This window comes from Myotis myotis, unplaced genomic scaffold (genome assembly GCF_014108235.1).
Source record: "Myotis myotis isolate mMyoMyo1 unplaced genomic scaffold, mMyoMyo1.p scaffold_m19_p_24, whole genome shotgun sequence".
Taxonomy (NCBI): Eukaryota; Metazoa; Chordata; class Mammalia; order Chiroptera; family Vespertilionidae; genus Myotis; species Myotis myotis.
Window position 1 is genome coordinate 5,154,579 of NW_023416329.1, and position 13,271 is coordinate 5,167,849.

The window sequence follows — 13,271 nt, forward strand, 5'->3', positions numbered from 1 at the left end:
TCAGTCAGGATTTCAAAACAGAAATCTCAACTGTTGTCAATGATTCTCTATGACTGAAGTTGTCAACTTACAGCACAGTTCTCAATAACATTATGAAATAGCTAAAAACGGGGCGGAGGTTTTGTTTTTTTAATATATATATTTTTATTTTAGAGAGGAAGGGAGAGAGAGAGAGCAATAGAAACATTGATGATGAGAGAGAATCATTGATTGGCTGCCTCCTGCATGCCCCCTACTGGGGATCAAACCCACATTCCGGGCATGTGCTCTGACAGAATCGAATCATGACTTCCTGGTTCATAAGATGATGCTCAACCACTAAGCAATGCCAGCAGGCAGGTTTTTGTATTCTTAAGCATCCTTCTAGCTTTTTAAAGCAGGTCTCTCCTTCTAGCCGTAGAAAATCCTCCATTTCACTGTTCCAGGAATCAAAGACACAGCCTATTCTGGCTGTCGGTGATTAACTAAGCCTGGCTAAGGGATTTACTGATAATCAAAAGGTTAACTATAACATGTCAGAAACTTGGTCATCAGAAAGCCTCTAACTTCCTGGCACCCATTTAGCCCCTTACTCTTGAAACACCAAGAATCCTCATCTCCTCTTCATCCTTCCTCTATAAGTGAATGCATGTTTCTGGTTCTGTGGAGTCTGGGAGATGGATATTAATTATATTCTCTAACTCACTTATAAAGCAACTAAAACAAAACAGAGAACAAAAAGCTAGAAAGGCTACCAAGTTAAATTCTGTCTATCAAAGTTAAGGGGAGTATCTTGATCGTATTTAGGGGCAAAATTATCTCACGGACACAACACCTTGCAGATCTCTGCATTTTGACCTATCCCTTCACTACCAGATGGCAATGTGTAAACGAGTGTACTTTCACATTAGAGTCAAATAAATGACGAATGTAGAGGCGATCCTGAGCTGAACTGAAAACAAGCCCTCTGAATGACTATAAAATCTACATGGAAGTGACATGAACAAAACATCTGTATTCCTATTACAGACTAATTGAAGATCTAAGAAGAGCAATCCTCTGTACCCTGACCTGGGCAGAGAACATAGCAGATTGTTACTTTTAGATCTAGGCACCATATTTTAAGAGGGGCCAATGGTCTGGGGTATGTAAATAGCAGAAACAAAGCATTTAGAATTTATATTATATGTGAAATAGAAGAAATGAGTAAGGTTTGTATGTACCTGTGTGCATTGTTAGAGGTGTGGTGAGTCAAGAAAGCATTAAGATACATGAAGGAAGGCTAAACGTTAAAGAAAATTAAATTTACTTATTGTAGCTCTAGAAGAACCAGGAATGGGAAGAGAGGGATTATTGGAAAGACAGACTTTTTTAGTGAATGACAGTATTAGATAATAACACAAGCAGCTGAGTGAGGTGAAGTTGTGTACTTCCCACCACTGAAGCTGTCTAGTCTCCACCTGTCATAGGTAGTATAGAGTTGACAATATTTTTAGTAGGCCCCTGGACCCAATGATTTCCTGGGATAACTTTAATCTCTAATATGCCATGACTCCAAAATGCTGTTCATGTTCTCTTCCTTTTTGGCTCAACTTTGCTTTTGTTTTTCTTCAGATGTTTGGTCTTTAATCCATTTCTCCCTATCAATAATCATCTCAGCCATGCCGTCAGCTTCCTAAAGTAAGCTTATTTTTCTTTCACCTTGCAAATAAACATGTTTGATGAATGAAGACACCATGGGAGAGCCACCTAAGCAGATGTGCCTTCTTAAGTTAACTCCCTTAAGAGTGAGTCTCTTTCATCACTTATTCCAAACAAAACAATTAAAAACTACAATAAAAATTATTAGACTTGCTAGCGTGGCTCAGCTGGTTGGAGCATAGTCCCGTGCACCAAAGGGTTGCAGATTTGATTCCCAATCAGGGCACATACCCAGACTGTGGGTTTGATCCCTGTCTGAGCTCGTATGGGAGGCAAGAGATTCTCTCTCTCTCTCTCTCTCTCTCTCTCTCTCTCTCTCTCTCTCTCTCTCTCTCCCTCCCTCTCAAAAATCATTTGCTGCAATCTTAACAAAGACATTTCCTCGGGTGAGGATTAAAAAAAATTTTATTAGAATGTGAAAATGAGAAGCAATGGTTAACCAGAATGCACACTCAAAATATGCATTTAGTATGCCTAGTCATGTCCTCACATGCATTGAAAAAGTCGATCCATTCTACTTTAAGTGCTTTGGAGATTTGCTCTAGACTAGGAAATGTGTTAACTATTCCAGGACACTAAAAAAAGTACAAATCTGATGAACTCAGATTGGTTATTATTCTCCTCAGTATTTACAGATAAATAATAAGAACAAAACAATAAATTAGCAACTTCCACAAAATTTGCCAATAGTACACATGGACAGACAAACCTCAAAATTCTTATCGGGCAAATTCTAGGTAACTACTATTTATATTTTAGTTTAATAAAAAAATTTTTCCCACCCTGGCCGGTTTGGCTCAGTGGATAGAGTGTTGGCCCACAGACTGAAGGGTCCTAGGTTCGATTCTGGTCAAGGGCATGTACCTCGGTTGCAGGCTCGATCTCAGGGTCCTGGTCATGGCGCGTGCAGGAGGCAACCAGTCAATGAGTCTCTCTCACATCGATGTTTCTCTCTCTCTGACTCTGCCCCTCCCTTCCACTTTCTCTAGAAATCAATGGGAAAAAATCCTCAGGTGAGGATTAGCAAACAAACAAACAAAAAATTTCTCAATCTTGTTCTCCAGGAAGAAAAGCCATAAAATATAAATACTAACCAAAAAAGGAGCTTATGAAGGAACAATAAATATTGGTGTTCCATTTAATATCAGTGCCTTCATGCACAAAACTCTACCTCTAAACAGGACTTTGTTTCAGAAGACAAAACTAAGGGAAAACAGTAGAAGAAGTCAAAGGGTTGCAGACTTTGATTCACAAGACATAACCTTTCTAACAATGAGAGCTATCTAAGGGTCTAACAATGGATTTTGTTAGGTTCTTATGAGAAGAAACTGCCTAGCAAAACAGCAATTAAGAGTTTGGAAAACATCTTTCCAGGGGCTGTAAAATAAAATCCTCTCATGGTAAAAACAGTTCTTCTAATTCCAAGATTGCAGCATTGTTTTTGTCATTACCTTTCCCACTCTGGAAAATCTTCAAGACTCTGTCTGGTAAATGTCACCAACCCAGTAGGTTCTACAAAAGCAATGAAAGAAAAACAAGTTTCGATTTTGAAAAGATTATACATATATTCAGTAAAAGAATGGGTCTAACAATGGCTATAAAACTAGTTTTGGAATACAAAAGAAGATTGATTTAAAATAATATTATCCTTACAGTAGGAACTCTTTCTATGAAATAGCATGTCCTCACTAAAACAAAAAAATACACAAACAGCAGCACAACAGGAGGATGTGAGTGCTGGTACTTTTTTAATGTCATTTTCTAAACTGCAAACACTTTTAAGAAATAATTTGGGGGAAAAGATGCAAATAGGTGTAGCTTACATAATAAAGACAAAAGTGGATTTTAATCTGTAGATGGACTCTTTCTCAAAGAAGAACTTTAACCCTACATCTAAAAGTTGGTGAATGTATACATATTTATGTTTTATAATGAAAAAAAATGTTTAGGATTAAAAAAAGAAAATTGTTGGCATGCCTTTGGAGGTGACATAGCCAAATCCAGGGCTTAGATGATATGCAATTGCTCTTTTTATAAGGTGCCTTAGGCGGAAGGAGGAATTACTGTATTCTAAATGATTAGAGAAGAAAGATGACATAGTTTTCAAGTAGCAATACATATAAGATCAAAACACAGTAAATTTTAAAGGATATGATCCTTTTTTGTTAGGTTTATTTTTTAACTAGTAGCAAAAGCAACAAATAAATCAGCTGGCCAAAAGTAATTTGTTTGATTCGATCAAAGAATAAACTAAAAAAGCCAGGCCATTTTTGTTTTCTCCTTTTGTTGTTGTTTGTTTTGTTAAGCTCTTAAGCAAAGAGAAATGTCAGGAACTATTAGGGATAATGGTGGTAGAGTTCCAATGAAAGCTTAGCAATCGTTTCATTCCTTTGAATGATTCTACATTTCTGTACTTTCAGTCACAAGCATTAATAACTCAAAAATCATATGGAGTATTTATATTAAAAAACAGAATTTTGTTAACATGAGTTATAAAATATTTAGATGTCTATCTTTAAGACAAATGGATAGCATATTTAAAACTCACAAGAGGTCAAACAATTCAAATACCAGAGAAGTAATTCTATTAATAGAAAACTAATGTTAGTATTATCAGTCACAAACATCAGTCAGTAAGAGAAGTAAGAACATTAAATGTCCTTCATATACACTAGGAAAGATCAAAAGAAATTCATAAATGAACACTACTGGCAAAGCAAAAGAAAAGGCATATAAACATGGTTCTTAAGATATCTATACTAATAAAAGGGTAATATGCTAATTAGACTTGATCTCTTCCAGACAAAGCCACAGTGGCGGGGGCCAAGGCAGAGGCGGTTAGGGGTGATCAGGCCAGCAGGGGAGCAGTTAGGGGGCCATCAGGCTAGCAGGGGAGCAGTTAGGGGGCAATCAGGCTGGCAGGGGAGCAGTTAGGGGGTGGTCAGGCTGGCAGGCAAGTGGTTAGGGGCGATCAGGCAAGCAAACAGAGTGGTTAGGGTCAATCAGGCAGGCCAGCAGTTAGGAGCCAGCGGTCCCAGATGGCGAGAGGGATGTCCAACTGCCAGTGGGATCGGGCCTAAACTGGCAGTCGGACATCCCCCAAGGGGTCCCAGATTGTAAGAGAGTGCAGGTTGGGCTGAGGGACCCTCCTCCCCCATACACAAATTTCGTGCACCAGGCCTCAATTAATAACAAAAACACCTTGAGAGCATGCCTATTGCCTTTCTTCCATAAAAAGGCACCGTTCATGCCAGAATAAGTTATTTTGGTTGATTAAATGTTTTCCTTAATAATTCAAAATATACACTGCATATGAATCATTAATTTTTAAATACTCCACCTATAAGATACTTTATTTAAAACTATATTGAAAATAATTTAATTCAGAAAGCCCTTTAAAATCTTTCAGTCTCAAGATCCTCATTACAAATATTGATGTTTGGCAACACTCAAAAGCTGGTCCTGATGGAATTGTATTTTATCAATTCTAAAAGCACATTTTTTCATGTATTAAATTTCTGAAAATGAAATACATCTTTCATAGTCCACGGTATCTATCCATCGCATTTGGTCTGGATTAAAGTCAAACCTTTCCAGAGAAGATGTGCATCTGCTTCTGCCATCATCTAAGGGCACCACCAACCTCAGATCAGTCTGAAGTAAGCCCTCTGTTGCAGGCTTTTGTGGATCACACTGGTAATATGACTTTGGACCCCAAACTTGATTCACATTCTCAGAGGATATTTTTTCCCCTCTCTACCCAGTGCCAACATTGGCAGTGGTTTGCTTACTGTCCCTTTTCTGCACAGCCAGGTTAACTCCTCATGTATCCTTAGACTAAGGGTGTAGACTTTTGGTGTGTCAGCTTTATCAGAGAGGTCTCCAACGATTCCCCATCCTGAGTGTTTTTTCCGTCTTAGTGGTACATAACATAATGGCACTTCCTACCATCTACAATATCCTAGATTTGATGAAATATATGGTACTTTAGGAGAACCAAGATGGCGGCATAGGTTAACGCCGGAGTTTGCTGCCTTGAACAACTACTTCAAAAGTGAAACTAAAAGACGGAACGGACATCACCCAGAACCACAGGAACGCTGGCCGAGTGGAAGTCCTACAACTAGGAGGAAAGAGAAATACATACGGACACTCAGAGGAGGCGCAGTGCTGAAGTCAAATTCTGAAGTGCGGAGTGCGCGGAGCGGGCTGGCGGCGGAGGGCGCGGTTGGCGTTTTCAATCGGGAGGGAGTCGCAGACTCTGAGCTCCAGATACGGGCGAGTCTTTAGGGACCCAGACTCAAACGGGAGAAGCGGGACTGTCTGGCTTCGGTCAGAGCGAGTGCAGCTTTCTCTCCGAGCTTTGCAGCGGGTGCTGGGACTCAGAGAGGCAGAGCCCCTGGGGACAGGACTGAGAGCCGCCATAACTGCTCTCTCCGGCCCACCCTGTTGACCCTGTGTGACCCGCCCCACCCAAGCCCTGCACAGAGGCATTTGCCGGATAGCCTCAGGCAAAGGCTAGATTAGCACCTCCCTAGAGGACAGAAGTTCTCTCACTGCTGACACAGCTGATTCTCATAGCCACTTGGCCTGGAGGTCAAACCCTCCCTGGTATTAGCTACAACAATCAAGGTTTAACTATAAGACTGCGCACAAAGACCACTAGGGGGTGCACCAAGGAAGCATAACAAAATGCGGAGACAAAGAAACAGGACAAAATTGTCAATGGAAGATATAGAGTTCAGAACCACACTTTTAAGGTCTCTCAAGAACTGTTTAGAAGCCGCCGATAAACTTAATGAGATCTACAAGAAAACTAATGAGACCCTCGATGTTATATTGGGGAACCAACTAGAAATTAAGCATACACGGACTGAAATAACGAATATTATACAGACTCCCGACAGCAGACCAGAGGACCGCAAGAATCAAGTCAATGATTTGAAATGCGAGGAAGCAAAAAACACCCAACCGGAAAAGCAAAATGAAAAAAGAATCCAAAAATGCGAGGATGGTGTAAGGAGCCTCTGGGACAGCTTCAAGCGTACCAACATCAGAATTATAGGGGTGCCAGAAGATGAGAGAGAGCAAGATATTGAAAACCTATTTGAAGAAATAATGACAGAAAACTTCCCCCACCTGGTGAAAGAAATGGACTTACAGGTCCAAGAAGCGCGGAGGACCCCAAACAAAAGGAATCCAAAGAGGACCACACCAAGACACATCATAATTAAAATGCCAAGAGCAAAAGATAAAGAGAGAATCTTAAAAACAGCAAGAGAAAGAAACTCAGTTACCTACAAGGGAATACCCATATGACTGTCAGCTGATTTCTCAACAGAAACTTTGCAGGCCAGAAGGGAGTGGCAAGAAATATTCAAAGTGATGAATACCAATAACCTACAACCAAGATTACTTTATCCAGCAAAGCTATCATTCAGAACTAAAGGTCAGATAAAGAGCTTCACAGATAAGGAAAAGCTAAAGGGGTTCATCACCACCAAACCAGGATTATATGAAATGCTGAAAGGTATCCTTTAAGAAGAGGAAGAGGAAGAAAAAGGTAAAGATACAAATTATGAACAACAAATACGCATCTATCAACAAGTGAATCTAAGAATCAAGTGAATAAATCATGTGATGAACAGAATGAACTGGTGATTATAATAGAATCAGGGACATAGAAAGGGAATGGACTGACTATTCTTGGGTGGGGGAAAGGGGTGTGGGAGATACGGGAAGAGACTGGACAAAAATCGTGCACCTATGGATGAGGACACTGGGTGGGGAGTGAAGGCGGAGGGTGGGGCGGGAACTGGGAGGAGGGGAGTTATGGGGGGGGGGGGGAAGAGGAACAAATGTAATAATCTGAACAATAAAGATTTAATTAAAAAAAAAAAGAAATATATGGTACTTTAAATACATTTCTTTTTCCATCTTTTTAAAAACAATCTTTTCTCCATAAATGTAAAAACACCTCAGTACAGCAGAGACAGACACGAAGGGCAAGTGGGTGGGTTTGTAATTTAATTGTTTTAAACCTCAAATGAACAGGACTGCTGCTGTCGCGCGGGATCCTCCAGAGACACTGGCTGCAAAGGTTCGACCTCCAGCTGGGATCTCCTAATGACCCTGTGGCTGAGCTCACTGCAGCGGTGGGGCAGGGGCCCCTGAGCAGTGACAGTGGACAATGAGCCCTTGCCATCCTAGCGGTGCCAGACCTGGGTCTCCTCTGACTGGCTGGTGGGAGGTAGACCCTGCCCATCGATGTATTGAGGTGGATGTAGGCTATTCAAGCTGTGTCCTCTCCCATCACATGGGCATGTGGGTTCAAGATGATGGCATGAATGCACTTGCTGTTCTTGGACAGAAGATTCTCAAAGCAAAACTTACGGAATTCATTCCCTCCACAAGGTTACCAAGGCCTTCAGGCTCAAAAGAAGTGAGTCCTGGATTACAAATCTTTGTGCAGGCCTCAAAATCTCCATTGTTGATGGCCTCAATCAGTTGTTCTGTGATTTGAATGATCTCCTGTTTTCTCATATTGAGATCCTTATCTTCAGTGGTGGTGTTGCAGTTCTCTGTGGAGTCCTTGATCCCATCTGTAATGTTACCCACCATAGTGGTTTATGGCGCCTTGTCACCGCCACCCGACCTCTTGCTCAATAGGCTTTAGGCAGCTGAAAAGTTCCTGAAGACAAGTAATGGTCATGAGGATGCCACCCTTCAGTTTCCTAGGGCACTGAACTTACGCAAGCACTCCGCAGTCTCCTGATGATGTATCATGGATACCACCGTGGACCGTTAGCAGAACCATGGATGCTTAAGAGCCTGGTCAGCTGAGATATGTTTTGCAGGGTTGTGGTTAGCATCTGGTTGATCAGTTCTTGGCTTCAGGGGTCACTGCCCCACTCTGGATAGGAAATCATAAGCTCCAGCCTTGATCTGCTGATATAGCTTCTGTTGGTCCTCATCCTGAAAGAGAGGATATCCCACCAGCAGAATATACAAGATGACTCCACAGACTCTGAAATCCACTGGTTTTCTATAGGGATCTTTCCTTAAAACTTCAGGGGACAGCCCTAGCTTGTTTGCTCAGTGCATAGAATGTCGGCCCACAGACTGAAGGGTCATGGGTTCAATTCCGGTCCAGGGCACATACCTCAGTTGCAGGCTCGATCCCCAGTCCTGGTCAGGGCACATGTGAGAGGCAATCAATCGATGTGTTTCTCTCACACAGATGTTTCTCTCTCTCTGTCTCTTCCCTTCCCTTCCACTCTCTCTAAAAATCAATGGAAAAAAATATCCTCAGGTGAAGATTAACAACAACAAAAAAGGCTTCAGGAGACATGTAAGCTGAGGTGCCAGCAAAACCAAAGTAAGCCTGCTGTTCTCCCTGTAGTTGGATGGCTAGGCCAAAATCAGCCAGCTGCCCGAAGCATCTTTGCTTTTACACACCAGCAGCAGTTTCTCGGGCTTCTGGTCCCAGTGGACAATGTCACGCTGGTGGATGTAGTTAACGCTCTCTAAAATCTGATGTAAATAGTGGCTGGCATCAGCTTCATCGTAGGATTCTTTGGATATGATGTCTACAAACAACTCTCCACCAGTAACAAGGTCAAACACAAGGTAGTGAAACCCTTTTTCTGAAATACTGTGATGGGAATGCACAATGGATGTCTCAAAAGTCAATATATCCAGGCCTCACGGTCTAGTTTCTGGTGATCCCGGACAGACCAACTTCTTGGTATTGATTTTTGCTGCATACTGCTGCATGGAGGTTTTCTTCACACACCTGTGGACCACAGGAAAGCACCTTTGCCAAGCTCCTTGAAGAGCTGGTAGTTGTCGGTGAGTGTAGCCCATGCTGACATTGGTGCACAGTCACCATCACCCCACCAAGGGACCAAGAGGAGGAGACCTAAATACATTCCTATAGTTTCTATTCAGTAGACTCTAGAACTTCTATATAAGGTAATTATTAAACTGCAAACCTCTTTTATTCCACTTAGTATTTCCTCCTTAAGCCTGTAGCTTTACATCCTGAAAACCTATAGCATGTTTCTCTATATTTCTACAAAGAACTACATTACCACATATAGTAAAAAAGCCAGAACATAAAATGTCTAATTACAACTTATTTTTTCAGTGTGATTAATTTCTAACACTTAGGATGGTTTATAAATTTCTAGTTGAAAAAAAGAAAAACACACAAAACTTTAGCCTGGCCAATGTGGCTCAGTGGTTGAGAATCGACCTATGAACCAGGAGGTCATGGTTTGATTCCTGGTCAGGGCATATGCCTTGGTTGTGGGCTCAATTCACTGTAGGGGGCGTGCCAGAGGCAGCCGATTAATGCTTCTCTCTCATCATTGACACATCTCTCTCTCTCTCTCTCTCTCTCTCGCTCTCTCGCTCTCTCTCTCTCTTTCTCCCTCTTCCTTCCTCTCTGAAATCAATAAAAATATATTTAAATAAAACTTTAGCTTTTTTCCTCAAATTATTTAAAATCCTAAAATGTAGAAAGGCAAGTTAGCTTTTCTACAGGAGACATAGAGAAGCCTAGAGAAGATATACATGATTCGACTCCAAGGACAGAAAAGTAAACACTGAATTACCTAAGTATAATAATGAAACTCATTCTATTTAGATTTAGAATAACAAAAAAGTACTTTTTTCTAACAAGTTATTACAAATTTTAATTTGGTGTCATGTATCATAGCGTGAATGAGCCTTCATTTTCCTTAATATTTTATTCTGTACCAAGCACAAAACTAAAAATTGATAAGCTAAGAAATAAATAAACCCGTCAAAGAAGCATATAAAAATTTTCCCTTAAATTCCCAAATCCTAATAATTGATTCCTTATAAAAAAAAAAGGGGGGGGGGACAATGTCCAATAGCAATACACTGGGGGGGGGGGGGAGGTGCCAATTAAATATACTATAATGAGAGATACTGACAAAAGGAAAAAAATGACCTTAAAATGATTCAATGATATGTTTCAAGATAATCCCACAACCTGTATGACCAGAACTAAAAAGAATTCATTACTCATTTCACTTGACCAGAGTTAGCAAAAGCAAGCTTTTGAGAAGTTTTGGTTTGCTTTAAAACCAACTTGTAAGAAAAGCCACCCACTGGTAAAAGTTAATATTTATTAAGCATGTAACTTCATTTAATATTTACAACTAGCCTATGAGATAATTATGATCATTCTATTAAGATGAAGAAATTGAGGCTTAGAGATGTTAACAAAGTGTCTGTAGCTACGCAGCTCCTAGGACAGAAGTGGCAATAGCAATCTACAGTCAGTGGTTACTAAGAGCACTGGTTAGATATTTCCCACCACTGCCGTAGGGGCTGCAATTAGCCTCTGGGGAAACAAGATGGTTGAGGTTCAACAGAGGAAGGCAGACATGTGAACACTAAGTGAAACACTGCTTTATAAGAACTCTGCAAAGGGTTTAAAGGGGACACAAAAGAGAGGGACCTGTAGGAAGACAATGAATTGCTTGACTTCTACAAATAAACTAACTATAAAAGTCAATGCTTCTTTAAATAAAGAACACCAAAAAATGCATTTCCTGCCCTAACCGGTTTGGCTCAGTGGATAGAGCGTCGGCCTGCGGACTGAAAGGTCCCAGGTTCGATTCCGGTCAAGGGGGCATGTACCTTGGTTGCGGCACATCCCCAGTAGGAGGTGTGCAGGAGGCAGCTGATCGATGTTTCTAACTCTCTATCCCTCTCCCTTCCTCTCTGTAAAAAATCAATAAAAGATATTAAAAAAAAAATGCATTTCCTGGTCAACATACTTCCTTTTGAAAATATTAATTTGTTTTTATTCATGAAAACACATTATGGTATGTTACGCTGCTCTAATTTTAGAATATATAAGACCCACACACATTCATGGCACACATTTATGTATATACACATGTATATAAAATCTAGATTATAATGAATTATTTGGTTTGGGCAGGAAGGTGTACTTTGAACACAAAATGTTCTTGATCTGAACTGTCCCCCATCAGTGATAAAAATTATAGTTAAGAATGAAAGGAATTTACTTTTCTCTGTGACTCTTCTGAAGTAGCAGAAGAGCGTTTTAAGCTTCTCTGGTTTTCTTGAGGAACGTCCTTCAAACAACCTGAAAGAGACCAAAAACAAAGATTCACAAAGAACTAAATCTATATTACTACTCAGTAATAAAATAACTAATTCTTTCAGAAAGCAATTCTGTAATAATAGAGAACTGAAAACTGTTTGGATTCAAATGGCATCCGAAAGGACTGAAAGCAAGTAGAACCAGGCTTCTTAAAAGTTGTTCAAGTCAGCCCTAACTGGTTTGGCTCAGTGGATAGAGCGTCAGCCTGCAGACTGAAAGGTCTCAGGTTCAATTCCGGTCAAGGGCATGTACCTTGGTTGCGGGCACATCCCCAGTATGGAGTGTGCAGGAGGCAGCTGATCGATGTTTCTCTCTCATCAATGTTTCTAACTCTCTATCCCTCTCTGTAAAAAAACAATAAAATATATTAAAAAAAAAAAAAAAGTTGTTCAAGTCAGATGGTACTCTAATAACTCGTCTCTCCAGTCTATCTTCCTCCAGGGAGAAGGCACCACCTGGTCCCCCAAAGACAATTAAGCCAGTGAATTAATGCTTGGTTTTTTCCCAATGGCAAATATATATAATTCACAATATTACTAGGCAGTGAAATGATTGAACAAAGACAGTATCTGAAAAAGACTGCACATGATTGTTTGTGTTGGGGAGGCAAGAACAATAAGGACAATGACATGCAGTATAACAAGATGTTAGAGTAGAGGAATGACCAATCCTTGGAAATTAAACAAATACACTCTTTGCGTGGTAACCTGTTAAATAGCGCTATCCATCCGCCATCTGGTTTCCAGAAACCTAGACTTGTACTACTTTAGTTTTCTTTGAAATGATGTGGCATTGTTATTGGTAACACATTATGCAATTTATCCCGAGGGAAAGAAAAGAAGGGCTTTAGAAGCATTTGACCTGAGTAAGTAGTTCACTAAAAGATTTCAATCACAAAAGCATGCTTTTAGGCACAAGATCTACTTTTCCAAAAGCACTGAAAAATTAGAGAAATTCTGTGACTATAAATAAGGAGGTATTATTTATCTGCCTCTGGTCATATATCCTGGCTTTAAAACCAGAAATACTTCAAGTAAAAGTTCACTTTAACAAGCGTCAAAATGGATAAAATTTTTCACCAGAAAAGCATGTTTATATAACTATGCAGAAAGGAAAAAGTTAATTTCATGAGAAAATCCTATTGAGTAAATAAAATGAATTAGAAAAAGGGAAGGAAATACAGATTTCAAATGACCTGTTTTCAGTGATCTGAAATTCTGTATTCAGAGTCAATTTCTGAGAAAACAATTTATCTGAATACTTATCTCCTAAAAAGAATACTAATAATAGAAAGCATTTTAACCAAATCTAAAATCTAACCGATTTTTTAAAAGAATTGTGCCTATGTAATAATTTTTAGTCGCCTAACTTATTTTTCTAAAATGTTTATTACAAATATTCTTAAAAATCCAGCTGCCTGCCC

The 13,271-nt window shown here is 40.0% G+C and overlaps 1 protein-coding gene and 1 pseudogene across 5 annotated transcripts in view; both read right to left on the reverse strand.

Annotated features, from left to right (window-relative positions):
* The window catches only part of PARG (poly(ADP-ribose) glycohydrolase), a 186,767-nt gene that overhangs the window by 58,694 nt on the left and 114,802 nt on the right, over positions 1-13,271 (reverse strand). For all 5 annotated transcript variants that reach the window (XR_004975221.1, XM_036356035.1, XM_036356033.1 and 2 more), the window contains 2 exons: positions 11,751-11,830; positions 3,132-3,192 (listed from right to left, as the gene is read on the reverse strand). Coding sequence is in view for 4 of the 5 variants with exons in the window: in XM_036356035.1 (XP_036211928.1) it covers positions 3,132-3,192; positions 11,751-11,830 (141 nt within the window). In the remaining variant the exon portion in view is untranslated. The remainder of the gene's footprint in view (positions 1-3,131; positions 3,193-11,750; positions 11,831-13,271) is intronic.
* Positions 7,547-9,546, reverse strand: LOC118679307 (annotated as a pseudogene).